The 24,230-nt window shown below is 41.6% G+C and overlaps 2 protein-coding genes across 7 annotated transcripts in view; one reads left to right on the forward strand and one right to left on the reverse strand.

Moving 5' to 3' along the window:
* gnpda2 (glucosamine-6-phosphate deaminase 2) overlaps positions 1-18,859 on the reverse strand; it is a 38,175-nt gene extending 19,316 nt beyond the window's left edge. Inside the window, exons 1-2 of one of the 3 annotated variants that reach the window (XM_069924749.1) lie at positions 18,804-18,859; positions 16,930-17,070 (exon numbers count right to left, since the gene is read on the reverse strand). In XM_069924749.1, the coding sequence (XP_069780850.1) occupies positions 16,930-17,053 (124 nt within the window). In that variant the 5' untranslated portion in view covers positions 17,054-17,070; positions 18,804-18,859. Of the gene's footprint in view, positions 1-16,929; positions 17,071-17,485; positions 17,507-18,803 lie in introns of those variants that run through there. The other 2 variants (XM_069924750.1, XM_069924751.1) reach the window with 2 other exon arrangements.
* Positions 18,826-24,230, forward strand: part of LOC138757456 (protein YIPF5-like) — a 44,213-nt gene continuing 38,808 nt past the window's right edge. For all 4 annotated transcript variants that reach the window (XM_069924753.1, XM_069924755.1, XM_069924757.1 and 1 more), the window contains exon 1: positions 18,826-18,991. The gene's annotated coding sequence lies outside the window, so the exon portion shown is untranslated. The remainder of the gene's footprint in view (positions 18,992-24,230) is intronic.

Consider the following 24,230-nt stretch of genomic DNA (forward strand, 5'->3'; position numbering starts at 1 on the left):
CTGCAAGCTCACACCAAGACACAAGAGAAACTTGTCCGTGAACTACTCTTTGCAGATGATGCCGCTTTAGTTGCCCATTCAGAGCCAGCTCTTCAGCGCTTGACGTCCTGCTTTGCGGAAACTGCCAAAATGTTTGGCCTGGAAGTCAGCCTGAAGAAAACTGAGGTCCTCCATCAGCCAGCTCCCCACCATAACTACCAGCCCCCCCACATCTCCATCGGGCACACAAAACTCAAAACGGTCAACCAGTTTACCTATCTCGGCTGCACCATTTCATCAGATGCAAGGATCGACAATGAGATAGACAACAGACTCGCCAAGGCAAATAGCGCCTTTGGAAGGCTACACAAAAGAGTCTGGAAAAACAACCAACTGAAAAACCTCACAAAGATAAGCGTATACAGAGCCGTTGTCATACCCACACTCCTGTTCGGCTCCGAATCATGGGTCCTCTACCGGCACCACCTACGGCTCCTAGAACGCTTCCACCAGCGTTGTCTCCGCTCCATCCTCAACATCCATTGGAGCGCTCACACCCCTAACGTCGAGGTACTCGAGATGGCAGAGGTCGACAGCATCGAGTCCACGCTGCTGAAGATCCAGCTGCGCTGGATGGGTCACGTCTCCAGAATGGAGGACCATCGCCTTCCCAAGATCGTATTATATGGCGAGCTCTCCACTGGCCACCGTGACAGAGGTGCACCAAAGAAAAGGTACAAGGACTGCCTAAAGAAATCTCTTGGTGCCTGCCACATTGACCACCGCCAGTGGGCTGATAACGCCTCAAACCGTGCATCCTGGCGCCTCACAGTTTGGCGGGCAGCAGCCTCCTTTGAAGAAGACCGCAGAGCCCACCTCACTGACAAAAGGCAAAGGAGGAAAAACCCAACACCCAACGCCAACCAACCAATTTTCCCTTGCAACCGCTGCAATCGTGTCTGCCTGTCCCGCATCGGACTGGTCAGCCACAAACGAGCCTGCAGCTGACGTGGACTTTTTACCCCCTCCATAAATCTTCGTCCGCGAAGCCAAGCCAAAGAAAGAAACCAGAGAAGGGTTATATTTCATCTATGTATCAAATATTACAGGATGGTATGGATAAAAAGGGTTGGGATAAATCTAAAAGTAAATGGGAAGTGGATATTTTTTCAGAGGATGATTGTTTAGATATTTGTTAAGATAGTGTAACTAAACTGATAAATGAACGCTATGCAATGATTAATTATAATTTTTTACATCAATTATACCCAACACCTGAAAAACTAAAAAAGTATTGTTTTTATGAATCAGATTTTTGTTTTAGATGCGGTAATTCTAATTGCTGTCTGGTCATGTACATATATACAATCTTTTTGGAAGAAAATTCAATTGTTTTTAGAATACCTGTATAAGATTAAAATACCTTTAGATCCGACAGTATTTTTATTGGGTAGTTTGCAACCTCTGAAAGGTTTGGGATTAGATAAATTTCAACTTGCTTTTGTATATTTAGCATTATCTGTAGCGAAAAAATGTATTGTGAGTACGTGGAAAGATACAAATATGATTGATATTAATAGATGGCATAATGAGATGTAATATTTTTTAATAATGGAAAAAATTAAATGTTTCACGTGATAATTATAGTGGTTGTTATATTCAGAATATTTACATTTCAATTTAAATTGATTAGATTTTAATATGTATGCTTAATTTTTTTTTCTTTTTTCTTTCTTTATGGCTCTCCTTGGGGGAGGTTTTTCTTTTCTGTTTTTTTTTCTTTTTTTACCCTTATATATAAAATATAACGTTCATGTTTAGAGTTACTTGTTGTATATGTCATGTACTAATTGTTTTTTGAACGACATAAATAAAGTTTAAAAAAAAGGATCAGAAGCTCGCCTCACTGGAGATTGCAGTTTCTCTAAGCCTCAAGACCAGTTTCCGCTAGGTCTTTGCCCTAGCTGCCCACATTGCAGAACTCCCAATGCCCCCATCACAATCTCTCACCTCTGCCCCAGCTGCCTGCAGGCCGAGCTCCCAAAGCCTCCAATGTTGGTTTCCACCCCGGCTGTCCAGAGGCAGTTGCTCCTGACATATCCACTGCTCACCCTGCACACCAGAGCTCCCGATGATTCTACTGATACAGATACCTCCCCTGGTCCCAACCACACTAGTTCTAGAGTCCACTGAAACTCCACCAATTCCCACACCAATCTCAGCCTCCACATGGCTGATGCATTAGGTACATCCACTGATGGATCCCTCTGCCTCATTCCCCCCACCACCATTCCTTACCTTTCCCAATCCACTCACATCTCTCCACATTCACCTCCATCCATTCCTTTAAGCTCCACCTCACCTAATTACTCGCAAACCCACATCTCCAACTCTCCTCTGATCCCCTACCCTCCACCTACCTTTCAGACCACGCTATCTACTACATCCACCCTCTGACCTCCCCCATCCTCCATTTGCTCCTCCTAATCCTGCCCATCCTCCTCCATCACAGCAATACCCACTCTGACCCCTGCTTGATCTTTTCATTCCCTTCGACATTCCCCTCTCAGAGACAGAACAATGACCTCGGTAGAGGCATCAACTTCATCTCTCTTCACCCACTTATATTCGTGCATGGCACGATGCAGAACTCTTCTTCCATCATCTCTCTGCCCATGTTTTATACCATGTTTCTCCAACCCCACTGAAGAACCCTTCTCCTGCCTTAAGCCTTCTTCCCCACCCCCTTGAACATGTTATCCTGGCCAGTTGCCCACTGTGTATCTTTACATTTCCACTGCCACTGAGACATCAACTGTTTCAACTTCATCACTCCCCTTACTTATTTCAATCTCACTCCACAGGAATGCCCTGCTTTTCACTCTCTCCACACCAATCTTTTGAAAATATCTTAGAATATAATAAAAATACACATATCTAATAAATTTGCTAGAGTACAAAAACAGAATATTTCAAGTGAAACCTTGATTATACATAGTACAAATTGTGTGCACCCTTTCAGATCAAACCCACCACATCAAAAATATTGAAAAAGGAAAAAAAGAGAACCCCCCTGTCCAAAAAAAAAGCAAACCCCATCCTCTAAACAAGGCAAACTTGCATATCTAATTAAAAATATAGGAAACAAAGGACGACACTCAAAGATAGACAGCACTGTTCAGGAGCACCCAAACCCCCTAATTCGTTAAATTATGGTAATACTCCATGAATGGGCCCAACGCCTTATAAAAGTTGACCTTTACATTATATCTGATATTTTTTCTAAACTTAGTAACTGTAAGTTAACTATTGAGTATGGGTAAGTGGAGTGCTGTCTTTCCATTTTATCAGAATTGCCCGTCGAGCTATCAATGTTGTAAAAGCTAAAATTCGTTTCTGAGATAAAGTCAATAATATTTCCTCTTCTTGATGGAAGGACCGTGGAAAATAAGTGTAAGTTATGAGGTTGTGTAGGATAAATTGAAGGGATTAAAGGCAGACAAGTCCCCAAGGCCAGATGGTCTGCATCCCAGAGTGCTAAAGGAACCCATGAAATAGTGGATTCATTGTTGATAATTTTTCAAAACTCTTTAGATTCTGCAGTAGTTCCTGAGGACTGGAGGGTGGCTAATGTAACTCCACTTTTAAAAAAGGGAGGGAAAGAGAAATCAGAGAATTATAGACCGGTTAGCTTGACATCGGTAGTGGGGAAAATATTAGAGTCGGTTATTAAAGATGTGATTGCAGCACATCTGGAAAGTGGCAAATTCATTGGTCAGAGCCAGCATGGTTTTTATGAAGGGAAAATAGTGTCTGACTAATCTTAGTGAATTTTTTGAGGATCTAACTAGTCAAGTGGATAGGGGAGAACCAGTTGATGTTGTTTACCTGGATTTTCAGAAGGCTTTTGACAAGGTCCCACACAGGAGATTACTATACAAACTTAAGGCACACGGTATAGGGGATATGGTATTGAGGTGGATAGAGAATTGGTTGACAGATATGAAAAAAAGAGTAGGAATAAACGGGTACTTTTCAGAATAGCAGTCAGTTACTAGTGGGGTACCACAAGACTCAGTGCTCGGACCCCAGTTATTTACGATATATATTAATGATTTAGATGCGGAAATAGAAAACAGCACTTCCAAGTTTGCAGACGACACGAAGCTTGGTGGGATTGTGAGCTGTGTAGAGGCTGTTAAGAGTGTGCAGAGTGACTTGGACAGGTTGGGTGAGTGGACAAATGCAATATAATGTGGATAAGTGTGTGGTTGTCCACTTTGATTATTCACCAACTTAAAAGGGAAATTAGAATATCTTAAATATTGCCCCTTTAAGAGTAATCATTCTTCTGGAGATTTATTTTATAACCTGAGAACTGGCCCATATAGGCAAATGGAGTTAATGTTTGGCATAAAAACCTCTGAATTTGAAATGAAAAGCAAAGATCATCTGCATATAAAGAGACTTAATGTTCAACACCATTCCTAATTAACCCTGAAAAATCTCTACATTCCCATAAAGCTATAGCAAGAGGTTCTAATAAATCAAAAAGCAACGGGCTTAAAGGGCAACATTGCCGAGTTCCCTTGATGGAACCTAAAAAAATTTTGATTATCGTGAGTTTGAACGAATTGTGACCAACCTCGCTACCAAACACGCAGACAAGGGCAGCACAGTTGTGGTCTGGCATCAACTTGCAGAGACCACAGCTCTCAGACACCTCCTCTTGTCACATTTGTGGCCCAAAATGTGAAGTTAATAAAACATCAAACACAAGTTTTATCAGGTAAACTTCTCAGTGTCTTTATTTTCCAGTTTCCTTTGTTCTCCTGCTTGTGCTCTTATCTCTCTCTCATACCACGTGACTTCCGGTACATCTCATACATATTCATTATCATGACATCCCTCCTTTAATCAGAAATAAACTTTACATTCACTTACCAATATCCCTCGGAAACATACAAACATTGTAACTAATGGTAATACTATAACTCAACTACATAAAATTTACTTTCTACAGCACTCTTACATGCACTTTATGATATAAGATTAAATACTGTCCCAAAGTTCTTATTAAAACTATGGCACAAAGTCTTCGTATCATTTGGGCGCTTTCCGGTTTCGTTTCGGCCTGCCTGCGATATTGTCATCGCTTCTCGGTTGTTCACTCTCAGCGTTGGAAATACTGCTCGCCACGGCTTCGGGTGTTTCTGGCGCTCTAGTCACTTCATCAGGAGTGCTGGTAACTGCCTCTGGAACATCATCAGGTCTCTCAGTTTCAGTATCTCGTATTGGCCTTTCAACCTCTTCGCTCGATGTATCTCTGGACTGGTACCTTTTTACACCTGATACATTTCTCTTATACAGGACTCCAGTCGGAGACTTGACTGTCACCATACTGCCACTTCTGGATACGACAGTATAGGGTTGATGGTAATAAGGTGTGTCTAGCTTACCACCAGTTTCATGCCTCACTAGAACATTATCTCCTGGCATGATGTCTGAGTACTTGGCTCCACGTTTCGAATCTGTGTACAGCTTTGCTGCATCTTTTATTTCAGCATCGTGGTCCCTCATCTCCTGGTCGTCTCGGATTTCCTTTATTTCTGGCATTTTTGTGCGGATTTTTCTCCCAAAAAATGCTTCTGCAGGACTTTTTCCAGTGGTTGCATGAGGCGTTGCTTGATAGACAGCCACATAAGATAGCAATGCTTCTCTCCAATTTTGTCCTTCTGCGTGTGCAATCCTCAACCGTTTGTCATGCTCTTCCTTCGTTGGTGCATGGACTATGATGTCGTCAGAAATGTTGGCAACTCCAGGAATGCCTTGAATCACTCGATGGATTTCATACTGGTAGATCTCCGAAGCTGCATTAATTCCACATGTTAGTCTCTTGTAACGATACAATCCACAGTGAGTCACAAATGTTGTTACATCTCGGGAACCTGGATCCAGCTCTAATTGATGATAGCCCCATTTCAGATCAATTTTTGAGAATACCTTGCTGGTAGTTAGATCTTGAAGTATTTCCTCCACTGTTGGTATAGGGTGTCGTTCTCTAATTATAGCTTCATTGGCCATTCTTATGTCAACACATAGTCTTATGTCACCCTTTGGTTGGGGAACAATCACTACGGGACTGACCCATTGTGTCGAATGTTCCACCGGTTCAATAATGTCTTGTTCGATCAATTCTTTAATTTTGGCTTCGACTTTCCCACGAAGTCCAAACGGAGTTCGGCGCATTGGTTGTGCCTTAGGTTTGACCGTTTCATCTACCGCTAGCTTCAATTGTCGATCTTTCAGCTTTCCTACTCCTTGGAAGACTGCGGGGAATTCTTGCTTCATATCCTCGTATGACTGAATTGAATTGACATAAGCTCCAATATGAAGTATTGCCAGGTCTTGCGCTGTGCTTCTACTCAGCAATGGTTCTCCCCTCTCTTCTATGACCATAAACTCTGCTTCGGTGTACTTATCTCCAGCTTCAACAGTTGCAGTAAAACATCCAATGGTCTGCAATGACTTGGTTGCTGTGTATGGATACAGTTTCTTGGAACACTTCTTTGAGGTACAGATGATCTTTTTCCTTTTCAACCTCTCCCATAAATGTCGATCAATCACATTACTGTCACTGCCTGAGTCTACAATGACCTGCACTGTCACTCCACCAATGATCACTGGGACCTTCTTATGACGTACATCATTCAACGTAAATTGGTAACAACTCTGTTCCTCCTGGGTATCATCATCGTCACCGTCTATCTGACGAATGGTGTCTTTCTTTCCAGGATACTTTCCTTTCCCCCAGGCTTTGCCTTTGGAAGTTGTACTCTTCCTCTTCTGGTCTGCATTGGACTTGCTTTTGCACTTCTTTGCAAAGTGGTCCTTACCTCCACACTTTCTGCAAACTTTGCCTTTGACCGGGCAATATGGGTCTTTTCCAAAGTGACCTCAGTTTCCACATCTATAACACTCCACGTCCTGTGTCGACGTATATTTTGGCTAGTTATGGCGATGTGAGAGCCTCTTATTTTGCTGGCTTGAGTTGTCTTTCAGGGTCATGGTATGAAATTGCCCTTCAACAGCCTCTAATGCAGCAGCAATGGTTAAAGCATCGGTGAGTTCTAACTCACTCCCTCTTTCCAGTAGACGTCTTCTGAGTTTATCTGATCTGCAGTGCTGTACGACTTGATCCAATAATTGGTTCTCCAAATCAGCTGGCATGTAATTGCATCCAACAGCTAGCTGGCGTAGTCTCGTCACTGAGCAATTGTCTGGCCATCTTCTTGTCTCGTTCTCCGAAACAAATGGCGTTGAAATGTAGCATTCGGTGTCACTACATAGTGTGCATTTAATGCATCTACCGCTTTCCGGTACTCATCCTTTCTTCCAGTATGCAAAAGTGTCTTAAACGTTTCCCGAACTGCGGGTCCCGCAGTGAAAAGAAGTAACGCCCTTCTCTGCGCTTTTTGTTCAACTGTACCGGTATCTAGAAATAGGCCACGACTGTCGGCGTAGGATTCAAATTCTTCCAGCCATGCCTTCTACTTCACACTTACAGTGCTTGCATCACCCGTTGGGTCAAAATGAGCAATTCCACTATGTGTTAGAAAGTCACCGTCTGCCCCAGCCATGAGGAAATATTCCAGCCCCAAAACTACTGAGACAAAGAGAAAATTCTTATCACCTTGAAGTTGTCTGTAATCTTCTTTAGTCTTTAATTTTCTTCAAGCTTCTTTCATCCTCGTCGCCAATGTCACATTTGTGGCCCGAAATTTGAAGTTAATAAAACATCAAACACAAGTTTTATCAGGTAAACTTCTCAGTGTCTTTATTTTCCAGTTTCCTTTGTTCTCCTGCTTGTGCTCTTATCTCTCTCTCATACCACGTGACTTCCGGTACATCTCATACATATTCATTATCATGACACCTCTAACTTACCCTTTCAATACGACCCTATCACAGAACATCAAACCACTGTCTCACATTGTATCTCTAACCTCATCACTTCAGGTTATCTCGCTCTCATGGCATCCAACCTCAATGTTTCCTATCCCCACACTGCCCAGTTCTACCTCCTACCATGATCTACAAACCCAAATATCCAGGTAGACCCACTGTTTTTGCATGCTCCTCTGTGACAGAGTATTTAGAGGTGATTTAGGATGATTGTTAGAGCAGGTTGCACACAAACATTTTAAAACACAATTTTTGCAGAGTGCTATTTTGTAAAAGGCAATAAAGTAGCAACACACAGCAGCAGCTTGTCTGGAAGAGCATGTGATCTTTGCAGGCAGAGGAAGAACAGCTTTGCTCTCAGAGAGGGAGGGAGTGAGAGAGAGGAGAGACAGAAACTTTGGTTCCAGAGGGGCAATCTGGAAAACTTTGGAAGACTGCCTGGTCAAAAGAGAAGACTGGCTGTCTGAAAGGAACTCTGTGATGACCTGAAAGAAAGGATTATCTGGAGAACCCTTAAGGGGACAAGTTTCATCAGCAAGACTGATTAAAAAGGAATCAGGTGCGGATGTCCTGGAACAAAAGAAATTATCTCTCTGAAAACCAACAAGAACCCTCCTGAGTGGTAACCATTTGCCTGTTAAGTACCAAAGCCTGGTGAACTTTATTAATGCTAACTTCTGTGCACAGTACAAGAATTGCCTGCAACCAGTGACATTGGACTGTGAACCAAAGAACTTTTCTACACTTATATACACATTAAACACACGTGCGCTAAGAATTGGGGGGGGGGGGGGGTTAAGTAGGTTAATTAAGTTGATAGTAATAAGTTTCAAGTTTGATTCTGTTTTCATGTACAACAATGATTAAAAGCAACTTTGTTTAAGTAACCCTTTGTTGTGGTACATATCTATTGCTGCTGGGTTTTGGGTCCTCTGGACTCTAACACCTGCCCCAATGAACTGGTATCACCTTACTTCAACTCAATTTTATCCCCGCAGCCCCATCTACCTCTGCAATACCTTACATCATCTCTTCAATAACTTCCAATTCCTTGAACTTGACCACCTTATTTTCACTATGGATATCCAATCTCTTTATACCTTCATCCCATATACCGAAGGTCTTAAAGCCTTAAGTTTCTTAAAAACAGACTGAATTAATCCCCCTTCACTACCAACCTCCTCTGTCTGGCAGAACTTGTTCTCACCCTCAAAAAATCCTTTACTCATACCACTTTTTCTAAGTTAAAGGGGTAGCCATGGGTATCTGCATGGATCCCAATTATGTCCGCCCTTTTGTTGGCTTTGTGGAGCAATCCTTGATCCAAGCCTACAAAGGCAAGGCTCCACAAGTCTTCCTCCGTTACTTTGCTTACATTGGTGCTGCCTCATGTAGCCATGATAACCTTGTCAACTTTATTCACTTTGCTGCTAACTTCACTCTGACCTTAATTTCATGGTCCAGAGCTGGCAACACCCTCCCCTTTCTTGACCTCTTCACCTCGGGAGACAAACTTTCTAAACATTTTCTACAAATCCAACTCCCACAATTACCTGCAGGCCGAGCTCCCAAAGCCTCCAATGTTGGTTTCCACCCCGGCTGTCCAGAGGCAGTTGCTCCTGACATATCCACTGCTCATCCTGCACACCAGAGCTCCCGATGATTCTACTGATGCAGATCGCATTTCTTCAAACCCCATTACTCTGCACCCTGCAAGGATTCTATTCCTTTCTCTTAATTCATCCATCTCAGTCACATCTGCCCCGAGACAAGATCTTCCATTTCGTATCATCCAGAATGTCTTCCTTCAAAAAAAAACATGGCTTCTCCTCCACCACCATCAACTCTGCCCGTTGTCCCAGTTCTCCTACTCTTCCCAAACTCTCAATCTCCTTTCTTCTCCATTCAGAGCTTACCCCCCCCCCCTTTTTCTCTCATGCCCTCCCTTATGCACCTATTACCTCTTGACTGTACTCCTCCCACCATTTTATCCAGGTGTCTACCTATATTTTACTCATACCTTGATAAGGAGCCCAAAATTTTGGTTAGGTATCTATCTTGGCGATTAAAAAGTATGCTGTTTGACCTGCTGAATTTCTCCACCAATCTGTTTTTACTACAATCACAACATCGGCAGAGATTCATGTTTCACTTCAGTGTTTAGTAACTCAGTTCACAGATATATTTCATCATTCAATTCAAATCACACAATTCAAGTGAAAACTAGGACAATGCTGTAGTGTGGATTGTGGAGGATCACATGCTTCTCCATCTAGAGCTTTGTCAAAAGTTGTATCACCTGACAATCAAGTGCCACTTGCTGATACCCACTGGCCCCTACAAACCCCTTGCTGATACCCACTGGCCCCTACAAACCCCCCTTAACTCTTGCTCCGCTACATCGATGACTATTTTGATGCTGCTTCATGTACCCATGATGAGCTCATTGACTTCATCACATTCCTGCCAACTTCCAACCCAAGCTGAAATTCACATGGTCCATCTCAAGCAACACTCTCCCTTTCCTTGATCTCTCTGTCTTCACTTCAAGAGAAAAACTCTCGATAGACATCTTCTATAAACCTACTAACCCCCTGCGCCTGGTTTAGAGTTTATATTCAGTCTTTCGTAACTCAGTTCAGACACAAATGTCATCATTCAATTCAAATCACACAATTCAAGTGAAAACTAGGACAATGCCGATTTACTAGCTGGCAGGCTTTCATCTCCCTCTTGAGGGAGCATGAATATTATGCAAAATCTGATTTCTCATGAATATTTCAGACATTTATAATTCACTCGTTTATGTAGTCTGCCATTTCTGTGACAACTGTCAAATCTGTAAATTGCACACAGGAACTTTGCAATAGGGTGTAACATCAAAATGAAGTTAACATCATTAAAATTAAACTTAAACATGAAAGTCAGCAGATGCTGTGATTGTAATGCAATACACAAAAATGCTAGAGAAACTGAGCAAGTCCTAGCAGGCCCAAAACATTACACCCTATAGAGTTAAAAAAAAAATCCACTGTAAAGGCTGAAATTCTCTGTCCTCACATCACTGACCCTACCTACACAAGTGCTCCACAAGTGGCTCCAAGATGCCAACGCTGATCCTTCCGGGGATAGTCCCAGTGGTGGAGCAGAGCACTAAACATTGCTTCATAAATGTACTGCCGCTGCAAGCGGCTGGCTGATGATGTCATGATAACATCGCCAGCCTACAACCCAGGACTAGTCGATTTGTGCCTGGTGCTACTTACTGAAGAAACACATGACAATGGTTACTTTGTTATGTACATGAATTAAATAGTTAATATTTCAGGAGGGGATTTGGTGAGACTCCTACAGAATTTATCTGCATATTTGCATGGAATTGAAATGGTTACTTTTCCACTTCCAGCTCTGAGCCAGAGGGGCAGCGCTGGGCAGAATGATCAATGGCTGTTTTCATTTCCCATAATCCCACATGTAGCTGGAGCCACTGTGCATTTCCCAAAGCAGTTCCAGCAGTATGGGGGAATTATGGTTATTGAAGACATCCATTGCTTACTACGCATTTACACCATCATGTTGATGGGCGGCGCTATAGCAAGCCACCCCGCCTACATCGACTCTGGAGGACACCACGAGGTGTCACTCTTTATAAAAGCAGCGCAGGAGCAGCCTTTCCAGGTACTGGAAAATGAACTAGGCCAGATGTCCTATCTCTGTGGGCAAACATTTCAGAGAAAATAATAACAAAACCCTATCCTTTACCATGGTGCTGGAGAACGACAACAATAGATATTACAAGATCCCCTTTTAGTAAACCAGGATTACCACTATAAGGGATAGTATAGGCAGAAGGGACATTTCACACAAGTCACAGCCCAGCGATAATTCGATACATTGGAAGAACTGAAGGAAGCCTTGTCAAAGTCTTTCAGGATTTGAAACATTTGCAAAGACACTGACTTTGCAGGGGAAAACCATTCTGACTGCAGGAGAGAAAGCAGCTCTCGTGGCCAGCCATTTTTGTGAAATTCAGAGCAAAGTGTGCTCTGTGAATGACTGGGCCTTTTCGGTGGACTGACCTGTGCCAGGATGGTCTTTTTGTGAAGCAAAGTGATCCATTTTCAATGTGACCAACAGTGGAGGTCACTTGGAGAGGCTACTTCATTTTAAGTGTGATTAGCAGTGAAGTTACTTGGAGAGACCTTTGCCAGGGTCTTGGAAGCTTTGTGGAGGCCGGCCAGTTCGAGTCTTGCCTACAAAAGGACCAGGAGTGTTGTGACCACAAGTCATGTGGCTAGACATTTCTTCAAAGGCAACGCAAGAATTTGAGAATGTGTTGCAGTCACAACTCCAGTCTTCCCATCAGTTCAACATTAATTCTGGGCATTAAATTTCAAAGGCCTACTCTTCAACACTGAATTTGAAAGAGTGAAGTCACTTTGTTGATTCTGGCCTGGACTATAATGATTTGGATAGAACACACACACACACACACAGATTTAGTGTGAAGGATCATTTAAGAGTTAGAAACAAAATTATGCAGCATAAAGAGACGAAGTGCAGACACTAACAAACTGGTGCAGTGCTGACATCCTGTATCTGAATATTTAAAAAAACAAGAGAAGGTTGTTCACTTCAGAATGGCCCAGGGAGATCATGTGACCCTGACCATTGACGGCTCCACCGTTGAGATTGTCAAGAGTATTAAGTTCCTCAGTGTGCACCTGGCAGAGAACCTCATTAGTCCCTCAACACCAGCACCATAGTCAAGAAAGCCCAGCAGCACCTCTATTTCCTGCCAAGGATGACAGAAGTCCATCTCCCACACTCCATCCAAAGGATGTATTGAGAGCATCCTGTGCAACTACATCTCCGCCTGGTTTGGAAGCTGTACCACCTTGGACCACAAGACCCTGCAGAGGATAGTGAAGTCAGCAGAAAAGACCATTGGGGAACCTCTTCCTAGCATGAAGGACATCTAGTACACTCGATGCAGGCAGAAAGCAATAAACTTGTGAAAAACTACACACATCCCTCATGCAAACTGTTCTCCCTTCTGCCATCTGGCAGGAGGTAACGTATCACTTGGGCCCTTCCCAGAGTGGGAAACAGCTTCCCCCTCCTAAGCCATCAGACTTCTGAATTCTCAGAACAGGTGTGAATAGTGCACCATGAATTTCTGTGTACGTCTTAGTACCTTAATATTGTAATGTGTTAACTGCGGAATTGAGGTTATATTTGTGTTTTTTACATTCTTTTTTTAATCTTAGGGGTTTTTGGGTGGTTGGGGAGGGAGGCAGGGAGGAATACACACACACACACACACATACCAGTTATGCTTTTTTTTTCCCCAATTTATTTTTTTAATAATTGTGGATGTGATTTTTAAAACTTTTAAATAAAAAATGACTGATTTCCTAACTTGTATCCATGTAAATATGCTTCGTGGTCCTATAGAAGTGATATCTCAACATACTGTGTAAGCATGGCATGAACGATAAATAAAGTTGACTTGGTAGTTGATTGTATAAAAGTGGACAATGAGTCAGAATTCAGGAGGGAGGTTGAAAAGTTGAAATAATTGTGCACTAACAACAACCTTGCACTCAATGTCACCAAAATTGAGAAGCTGATTGTGGATTTCAGAAGGGGAAAACCAAGGGTATACAGTCCAATGATCATTGGGGAATCAAGATGGAGAGGGTGAGCAAATTTAAATTACATGGAGTTATTATTTCAGAAGACCTTGCCTGAACCCAACACACAAATGTCTTTGTGAAGAGAGCATGTCAGCAGCTCTACTTTCTTAGGAATTTGGAGAGGTTTGGTATGACATTGAAAACCTTTGCAGATGAATAGTGTGCTGAGCAGCTGCATCAATGCCTGGTTATGGGGCACTGCAAGAGAAAGAGGCCATAGCCAAGTACATCACAGGCAAAACCCTCACTACTGTTGAGAAACTCTACATGAAAGGTTGCTGTCAGAAAGCAGCAGCAATAATCAAGGATCTACACTTCCCATGACATGCTCTGTTCTCGGTGCTGCCATCAGGAAAGAGATAATAGGTGCCACAACATCTGTACTTTCAGGTTCAGGAACAGTTGCTCTCCTTCCATGAGACTTCTAAATAAGAAACTTAAAGACTCAATTAAGGACTCTTACTTTGTACATTATTAACTACTGAATATTTATTTTGTGTCATTTGTTTGCACTTCCTTTTTTACATTTCTTTCTTTTGTACAAATATATTTTCTTGAGTACATTTTTTTTTAAAAACACACTACCAATAAGCAGGAACTTTGCCTGGTTTAAGGAAAATGAACCTCAGGTTAGTATGTGATGACAATAAATCAGAACTTTGAATATTTGCTTCAGTATTCGTCAGAGAAAAGGACCATGGCAATTGTGAGGATGACTTAAAAGGGACTGCAACATTTGAGCATGTGGGGATTAATTCATTAGAGCTTATGAAAAGTATGAAGTTACACAAGTCGCCAAGACCAGACGATTTTACCCAAGGCTACTGTGGTAAGCGAGGGAGGAGAATGCTGAGATACTGACAATGATCTCCACATTGTCACTGGGGACAGGAGAAGTACTAGAGGTTTGTAGGGTTGCATATGTTCCCTGTTCAAGAAAGGGAGTAGAGATAATGCCAGAAATTATAGATCAGCAGGTCTTACTTCAGCGGTAGACAAGCTTTTGAAGAAGATCCTTAGAGAGGATTTACAAGCATTTAGAGATGCACAATTCGATTAAGGATAATTAGCTTAACTTTTTCAGAGGAAGGTCATGTGTCACAAGTCTAATTGAATTCTAAGAATTTAACAAAGCACAATGATGAAGGTAGAGCACCCATGCTACTCAAAAGGAATGATCAAGGAGTCTTCAGGTGGCGCTCATGGAGTGAACACGTTTTGGTTTTTGCTCCATAAAATATACTATTTTTAACCTGTACCCACCTTTGAACTAACTTCACAGAAGTCAGAAAGATCTTTATTATTTCTCTAATTATACTTGAGTCTGAAAATTTTGAAGAAATGACTGAAGGAAAAGCTACACGAGCTAAAATCCGGGCAGAAGAAGGTGACGGCCGAGAGAAGAAACAACCAGACATTAAACTAAGTGAGATGACCTTCACTGACTTTTTAAAATTCTTTCGTGATGAATTCAAAGATGTTTGTCGCAAAAAAGACCTAGCTGAACTTCGTACAGCTTTAATTGCCTCAGAAGCTGAAACGAAAAAACAACATACCTTAATTGCAGCTCTTCAAACTGAAGTTCAACAAAAAGAGATTAAACTGACTGAGGTCGAACAGAAACTTTCCAAAGCAATTAAACAGCTAGAAGCGCTCCCAGCTGAAAAGCATTGATTCAGAGAACCGTTCCAGAAGACAAAATATTTGTTTGGTTGGAATTCCTGAAGGCATTGAGAAAGGAGATCTCCTGACGTTTTTTGCTGAGCTTTTAAAAGAAGCATGCCCATCCGAATTCCCTGCTGATCCACCGCTACTCGATAGAGTACATCGTATCTGGAACCGAAATGCTGAAGCTTCCGAACCCAGAGTGGTGATGGTCTGTATGCATTACGTGAGTACAAAGGATAGATTGATTCGTACAGCCAGAAGACTTGGAAATGTGACTGTTCGTGGCTTTAGTCTAAGAGCCTATGAAGATTTTAGTCCGGAGGTAGTACGGGCTCGAAGATTGTTTAAAGATCTGATGTCCGAATGTTTTGAGAAGAAACTGAAACCTGCGCTCCTGTATCCTGCGAGGCTCAGGATTTCTCCGGAGAACCAAGCTCGTCAAATATTCGACTCCGTGTCTGCAGCACGGAACTACCTGTCGGCTAATTTCCCGTCTAGCGCGACCTCTCAGCCCGAGTGACCGATAAAAAATGCGGTAGATATCGGTCTTTTTCAGGTTAATAGTCAGATTCTGATTTCTGACCATTCGAAAAGTAATAGATCATTATAGCTCTAATTATCCTGTTCATCTTTAACACATTTTTATATATTTTCTTTCTCCTCTGTGAGAAATTTTTAAAAAATATATAAGTGTATGTTTAATTTTATATTAATCTATACTAATAATATGATTATATCCTTTACTATTTTATTTCTGAGTTACTGAAAATGGCGATTTTTTATTTTTTGTTTATTAAAACTTTTCATGGTTTTTTTTTTACATTCGCCATTTTCGCTTTGTCTTTCTTCATAAAGTAATTTTAAAAGGAATGATCAGACTTTGGAAATTATGGACATTGGTGTGCCTCCTTCATGGTCACCTTTATGTGCTTGCACCCTGAGCCTTGAAGGTTCTAGCCCCTTGCAACTCTGTCCATCAATGCAGATAGGTGCGTGGTTCCTCAGCCTCTCTTCAAAATGAATGATAGGTGTAAGAGGATGCAGACTTCTAGAGGTATGTCAGGGTTGGGGGGCCAGGTGGCGGGTGAAATGGGGAAGGACCAGAATATTCAATTTTCGAAGAGTAGCTATGAAGTATTGAACTGCACGTTTCACAAACATTTCTACGACTGATTCCACCTGCATTGAATTCGTCCATCGTTATTGAATGAAGATCTAGCAGGACCAATACCTGAAGAGGGCGCACAAAATCAGTGAACCGGTTGACTCAAAAGGCCAACATGGCCTGTTTCCGCTCCATAATGGTTATTGAATCAAACCATTTTCAAACTTTGTAGACTGTAACACTTCAAGTACTTTAACTCAATCAAGATGTACTGTTACTAATTAACTACAAAGCTAAGATAATAGTTGGATAATGCAAAGGGTTGGATGAGTAAGCATCACAGGAAGCCAATGTAGTAATACTGGCCAGTGTTACTGCTTTTGACTGCATGGTTACTCTTGTATTTACCACATAATAACTTTCTTTAAAATATGTTAAAACTTAATTTAAAAAGTAGAAAAATAGTCAAACATTTGAAAATAGCTTCTAGATTATTGTAACAAAAATTCATACCTGTTGGCAAACCTAAAGTAAAATATCGACCTGGGCCTGGCTTGAATTTAACAATGGAATTGCAGATGTAACTGGCTGCCCATTCACTGGCCTTGTCATAGTTTTCAAGAATAACCAACCGCATTGTAAACAAATATCTTTCTGCAGCAAAAGATTGTCATTCTTAGTTTGATCTGAAAATTAACTCATGACAGCTAAGCTTTCAGCAGATAGGAACTTGGGTGAAAACTTCGTTTTTTTTTTAAAAAAAGTCAATATTTTTGCTGTAGGTTAGGTCTAATTTTGTATCTTAATAGTTTCAGTTGCATATCAAATTCATGAACAAAAATAAAAACATTTTTAAAGACAGCAGGTTTCATTAACATTCTGGATCTAACAATTAAACTTTCATCATTATCTATGTGCAAAAATTATTTTCCTTTGGAACACAAAGGGGAAAATTACACAACTATGAAAATTTAGCAAAAAAGGTGCATCTAAGATTCAGTGACTCAGTGTCAACAACTGCACAATTAATCACAAGATGATTGAGCCATAACAGATGGCCTGTTGCTACCTCTAAATAAGAATGTTGAAGTGCAAACTTGATGGGAAAACTAAGCAGGTCACGCAGCATCCTTAGGAAGTAAAATGTAACCAACGTTAGGGGCCTGGACCCTTCATTAGGAATATGAAAACACAGACAGGTACCTGAATAAAAAGGTGGGGGAGGAGGAAGGTTAAATTTAATGTTTTTTTTTTAAACATACAGCAGAGTAAGAGGCCATTTTGGCCTCCAAAAGACTGAGCTGCCCAATTTACACCCAATTAACCTACACTCCCGATTTGTTTCAAAAAGTGAGAGGAAACCAGAGCCCCCAGGGAAAACCTACAGAGACAAGGGGAGAACGTACAAATCCCTTACAGACAGTACAGGATTTGAACCTCAGTCCCAAATGCCAGCACTGTTACGCCAAATATGCCACCCAAGGAGCAAAGCCCAAAAAGTAATAGGTGGATACAGGCAAGGTACAGAAGAAACTAAAGCCAAGAATTGTTCGGCAGGAGAGGGTCAAGTATAGTTGATAAAATACCACTAGAAGGTCCCAATGTGGCCTCCTCCACATCAGGAAGACTGGACGCAGACTGGGAGATTGTTAGATAGAGCAGGTTCATTCTGTAGACAACAACAGCAAGAGCCTTGCAGTGGTCAACCATTTCTACTCCACACATGACTGCCAACCACGTTTGTTCATGGCCTCATATGCTGCTAAACAGTCATGTCTGGCAGCACAGTTGGCACAACATTACTACAGAACCAGCAACATGGGTTCAAACCAGCCCTGCCTGTAAGGCATCATACATTCTCTCCATGAACAGCATGGGTTTTTTTTTCTGGATGCTCCAGTTTGTTCCCACCCTTCAAAACGTATAGGATTGTAGGTTAATTAGGTATAATTGTTATCAATGACTGGAACCGGCTTCTACCATGTTAAAAAAAAACCTAAAAAAAGTCACCCACAAATTGGAGGTACAACCTCCTGAATCCTGTCTGGGCAGTCCCCAACCAGAGAGTGTTAACATCAACTTCTCCAGTTTCTATTAAACCTCTTTCTCTCTCACCCCTGGCTCCTTTCCTCCAGCTCCTCACCCCCTTCCTTCTATCAGAGAACCACCCCCCGTAACCTCAGCCTTCTTTTCCCCCTCACTCTCCCCTCCCACTGAATAGCCACGTCCCACCCGTGCTCCTGCCTTAATCTTTTTTTTTATTATTTAGGCGCCTGTTTGCTCTTGCTTCGAGTTGGCGAAGGACACAAGCCCCCAACGTGAGTTGCCCGCTGAGTCCGCCGCACAGCCGACTGCCCGCAACCCTCCCGGCACCAGCCGCCGCTTACCGTCTCTCGCTTCACCTGGATCACGAGACCCGGCCGATCACATGATCGCCCGTGTCCGCCTTCGTGCGTCACTTCCTGCGTCGCCCCGCGGGACATTTGAAATTGCCTCTTCGCCACTGGGAACAGCCATAGAGTTCACGTCAGTTTTGACTTGAAACCTGCTAAGGTGGGCAAGCAATTGCAGAAAGGTAAGATCGTGTAAAACCGCCAATGGCGAGATCTCCATTGCGATCGCCTTGTCCTGTTGCATCGCCCGTCCAACACCGGTGCCACAGTGGGGACGATGCTGCTAAACATGAAGTAAATTAACCCTGCATATTGATGGAAATATGTGGAACGAAACTAAGGGGAGGAAGAGACCTTGAAAGGGTTTCTTTTGTAAATAATCTATCGTGAATAAACCTTTTATTTAAAATCCCTGCCAGAATGATATTAATTTTTATTAGCAGTATTGGGAAGCTGTAGCAACAACTCGAGGTCAGCAGAATCTCAGGAATGAAGCAGATGAGAAGATGCATCTTGCACTCAAGACATCCTGCTCAACAATGCCCTTCGACAGAGAAGGCCATGGGAATTATTTGACATCTCTCAAGAGCCACAGCAACACAAGGAGGTAGAGGTAACAATCTCCCTCCTACAAGGAGGCCATTCAACATCGTGGCTGACCTACGTACATCAATTGTAAGCAATAGAAGGCCAAGTGACAATTCCTGGAACATTTTACTAATTCGATCTCACCAACCTGAAAAGGACCCAATTATTCCAATTGTCTGTTTTCAATATGACAGCCAGTTTTCAATCCATACTAACACATTTCCCCCAATAAGATGCTGGGATTTATTGGAGATCTATCTAAGATCATTCAACAGTCTGAATGTCCAAATTAAATTAAAACTCTGGTGCTGGCACAGGATACACTAATAGCATGTAAGAGGCTTCTAGAGAGAAACTTATCATGGTACCAGTAGCACTCATCTAATTGCTACTGGTACCATGTAACCCAATACTACCTGTTGCATGGTTGGCGACTAAACCATCTCCCCCACCAGGCGAGCCTGGTGTGGAGAGTGGCTTGACATCCTGCAGGATGAAAAACGACCTGTCAAAGGGCAGACGAACCCTTCTGTAGGGTCAACAGCCATCTAGCAAATACGTACCATGAAACGCAGAAAGGGAATCGCTTGCATCGAAGCTTGGTCTAGCCATTCACTGCAACAGAACTTCCCCCAGCCATCTTGGACTTCACCATGCTGCTGGATCCAGGAGGGGGTGTCGAGAGGGTGGGTCTGGACCTGTGCAACCCCTACTCACCTACATCCATTCAGACACAAACAAACTGGGGCAGAGCAAAAAACCTATATCTGAACATTAAAAAAACACAAGAGATGATTGTTGACTTCAGGAGGACCAAGGAAGATCATGCTCCCCTGACCATTGACAGCTCTACCGTTGCGGTCGTCAAGAGTATCATAAATAAAATCACAAAAAACAACATAGCAAAAAATCCAGAGATCTTTCTTCTAAGTAATATAAGAAATAAAGAACTAGGCCTCAAATTGAATGAAGCACAAAAAAGATTTATTATGATAGCCTGAGCTGTAGCAAGAAAATGTATAATGTCAACCTGGAAATCAGAAGATAGCCTGAGAATACAGCAATGGTACATAGAAATGAATAAATGTATTCCATTGGAAAAAATAACATATAATTTAAAAAATAAAGTCACAGTATTCGAACAAATTTGGGAACCGTACATGGAACACAACAGAGAAGTCCAACCGCAGAACTCCATCCCCTAAAATGATAGAATGAGAAGAAGACGAAATGAACTGACCCAGTGTGTAAAAGTAGATGACACAATTTTCTTGTTTATTTTCATTGTGTGATGACATTGTTTAATGGGTTTGTTGTATATGTTAAACGTTTAGTGGGTAGGGAGGGGGGTGGGAAGGAGAGGGGGGAAAAAGGGGAGAAAATGACACTGTGTATATTCAAGAAGGAAATGTTTGTGTGTATTTTGGTTAATATGGTTCATAGTGTGAAAAATTTAAAAAAATTTAAAAAAGAGTATCAAATTCCTCTGTGTGCACCTGGCGGAGAATCTCTCTTGGTCTCTTAGCACCAGCTCCATAACCAAGAAAGGCAAGCAGTGCCCTTACTTCCTGCGAAGGCTGAGGACATTCCATCTCCCACACTCCATCCTCACTACAAAGGATGTATTGAGAGCATCCTGTGTAACTGTATCACAGCCTGGTTTGGATGCTCTACCACTTCAGACTGCAAGACCCTGCAGAGGATAGTGAAGTCAGCAGAAAAGACCATTGGGGAACCTCTTCCTAGCATGAAGGACATCTACACTCGATGCAGGCAGAAAGCAATAAACATTGTGAAAGACTCCACACATCCCACATGTAAACTGTTCTCCCTCTGCCATCTGGCAGGAGGTACCATTGGACTTAGTCCAGCTTTTTCCCTCAAGCCATTAGGCTCCTGATCCTTTATTATTTTTATTAGGATTCATGACTGACTTAAAGGGATTGAAATTGGATAAATTTCAAATTCCTTTTATTCGTTTGGCTTTAGCTGTAGCAAGAAAATGTTTAGCGGTAACATGGAAAGATGATGTGGAGATTAGTATTCAAAGATGGCATAATGAATTGAAATCATGTATCTATTTAGAAAAAAATAACATGTAGATTACATAATAATTATTCTTTTTTTATTAGAATGTGGGATCCATATTTAAAATATATATGGGTCTTAGTATATGTTAATTAAGATCTGTTAATTATTTTTTATATATGCTATGTTGAGGCACTTTTAAATTTTGTACAAGGCTCCATTAGTATGTAGAAGTAGGGGTAGTTTGAGTTTTTTTTAGGGGGATGGTGGGGTGGGGTTTGGTGGGGTGGGGTTTGGGATTATTTATTCTACTAATTTAAGATTTTGTGTTTTACTAATGTATTTTTGTAATAGGGTTTTTTTTTTAATTGTATTATCTTAATATATTGTAAATAAAGTTTTTTAAAAAAGACATTAGGCTCCTGAACTTCCAGTACAGATGTGGATAGTGTGCCATAGACTTTCAATGTATACATCTTAGTATCATAATATTTTAATGTGTTAACCGCTTTCCTAACTTATATCTATGTAAATATACTCCGTGATCCAGTAGAAACACTATCTCGTCCTATTGTGCGAGCATGGTATGATCAATAAATAAAAGTGACCTGAGTGTGATATCCTCATTTCAAACCCAAAAAAACTGACTGAAAGGAATCATAATCATCCTATGGGATGCATAACCAGAAGAAGAGGAAGGTTTTTAAAAGATATTTCGACAGGTACATGGATAGGAGAGATTTAGATGGATATGAATTAGCTTAGTAAGGCGCTTTGATCAATGTGGATGAGTTGTGCCAATAGGCCTGTCTCCATGCTGTATCACTCTCTGACTCTAACATTTGTAAACCAAATCTACACTTCTAAAATGGCCACAAGTTCAAGCTCAATAGTGGAGAAAAGATTACCAGGGAGAAAGAAGAAAGGTTTCACAGGTGTCTCTAATTCTCTGGAATAAGTGTAGTATCACCACTGAAATTTGGGGATCTTCAACAATGGACATTCCCTGGTAAAGCACCTCTTGCCTCCTCTGTTGAAGAGACTCATTTCCCACACTCACCTCATTTGTTCACCTCAGAACTCACAAAACGATTGGGAACAGCTGGTACCTTTGAAGAGCTGGTTTTTGATCATGTACAAGAGCAGTTAAGAAGATTCTTTAAACTCAAATGCACAGACTCTTCTAAAAACCAGCTCTCTTCATATCCTTGTATTTTTTAAAAGATCAGTTACATTTTGACAGCTTCTTTTGTATTTGTAATTCCCCCCCCACCCACACCCCATTCCTCCAACACCTACATGTACACATGTAAGTATATTCAGAGATCCCATCTTGATGGCTCCTTGGAGTCACACATTCAAGTCCAATGTTAAAGTTGCACATTTATGGTTACTGTAGTGGTTTACACCACACTAGGACAGTAGCAGCAATCTAGGTTCAAATTTGGTGCTGTCTGTAAGTAGTTTGGACTTCCTTCTCATATCTACATGGGCTTCCTCTGGGTGCTCTGGTTTCCTCCCACTTTCCAAAGGTGTACAGGGTTAGTAGGTTCATTGGCCACATGGTATAATTGGATATCGGGCTTGTGAGATCTCAAAATTAAATCTACCTTTCTGAGGCTGGAAACCTTTCCTCCCTGTTGCTTGTCCCAGTTTTGGCAAGGTGCTTTCCTGGAGTTGAAAGCTAGTATGGTTCAGGATCTTAGAGGAAATTTTGAAGTTCAGGGGAAGGTTATTGATGAATGGGACAAGCACAGTTAATCCATTGCATGAGGCCAATATGAGATCAATAAAAGAAGAGATCAGAAGACGTCAAGGCAGAGGGGATGCAGTAGAAAGTGGAAGAGGAGAGATCTGAGTGAGGGAGAGAGAATCAAATTGAAGAGATCAGGTTAGAATGGGTGAAAAAAAACCCAACAAAATCTAAATGCTGAAGTTCTCTTTGTTTTTTGAAGTGTGAGTGCTATATATTGACTGAATTTGGCAGTGAACATACTGTGCATTCTATGAGCTTGGTAGTGTGGTCACCATCGAGCTTGTCCCCTGAGAGCAGTAGCACCAGCAGCTTGCTTTGAACAATAACACACATGCAGCATTCTTCTTTGGCTTGGCTTCGCGGACGAAGATTTATGGAGGGGGTAAGCAGCATTAACGCTGATCCATTGTCTGGTCAGACAGTCACATTTTTTTCATGTAGCATGGGACTGTTAAAATGTCGGCTGCTAATGTTATTTATCTCCCCACACTGCACAATAATTTATAAAAAACTTTTTTTTTTTTTTTTTGCACACCACCAGTCTGTATGACTCACGATTCAGTTTAGAAAATCTAGCTGCACTCTTGTGTGAGAGTTGGAATACTATGTCCTTGGCCAGAGACTAATGTATCTTGGATATCACAAGAAGGCAAAGAAATGCATCATTTAACATTACATTATTTCTCCACAACTCCCCCATCTGAATTTACCACAGCCCCCTCTCACCCGACCACCAGTCATCCCCAACTTGATTTCTAAATGAGCAACGAATATTTTGAGTGGTGAAATTGCCAATCTTGCACATTCATAAGGGTGTACTGATAGTTCTAAGCATAAAGTTATGTGTTCAAATTGAACTGGTGAAGTATTGCATTCCTTGATTTTCACATGTTTTTTTTCCCAATTGAATGAAATAGTGGGGGCATTGAGTCGGGGAAATTAGAGCTTTAAATTTTGTGAGACGAGATCGGTGTTAGGAAAAAGTAGGGGGCAGAATAAAAACATTTCCATCAAGTCCAAGCTGGACCAGTTTCTGATTGGAGTGGTAT

This window comes from Narcine bancroftii, chromosome 3 (genome assembly GCF_036971445.1).
Source record: "Narcine bancroftii isolate sNarBan1 chromosome 3, sNarBan1.hap1, whole genome shotgun sequence".
Taxonomy (NCBI): domain Eukaryota; kingdom Metazoa; phylum Chordata; class Chondrichthyes; order Torpediniformes; family Narcinidae; genus Narcine; species Narcine bancroftii.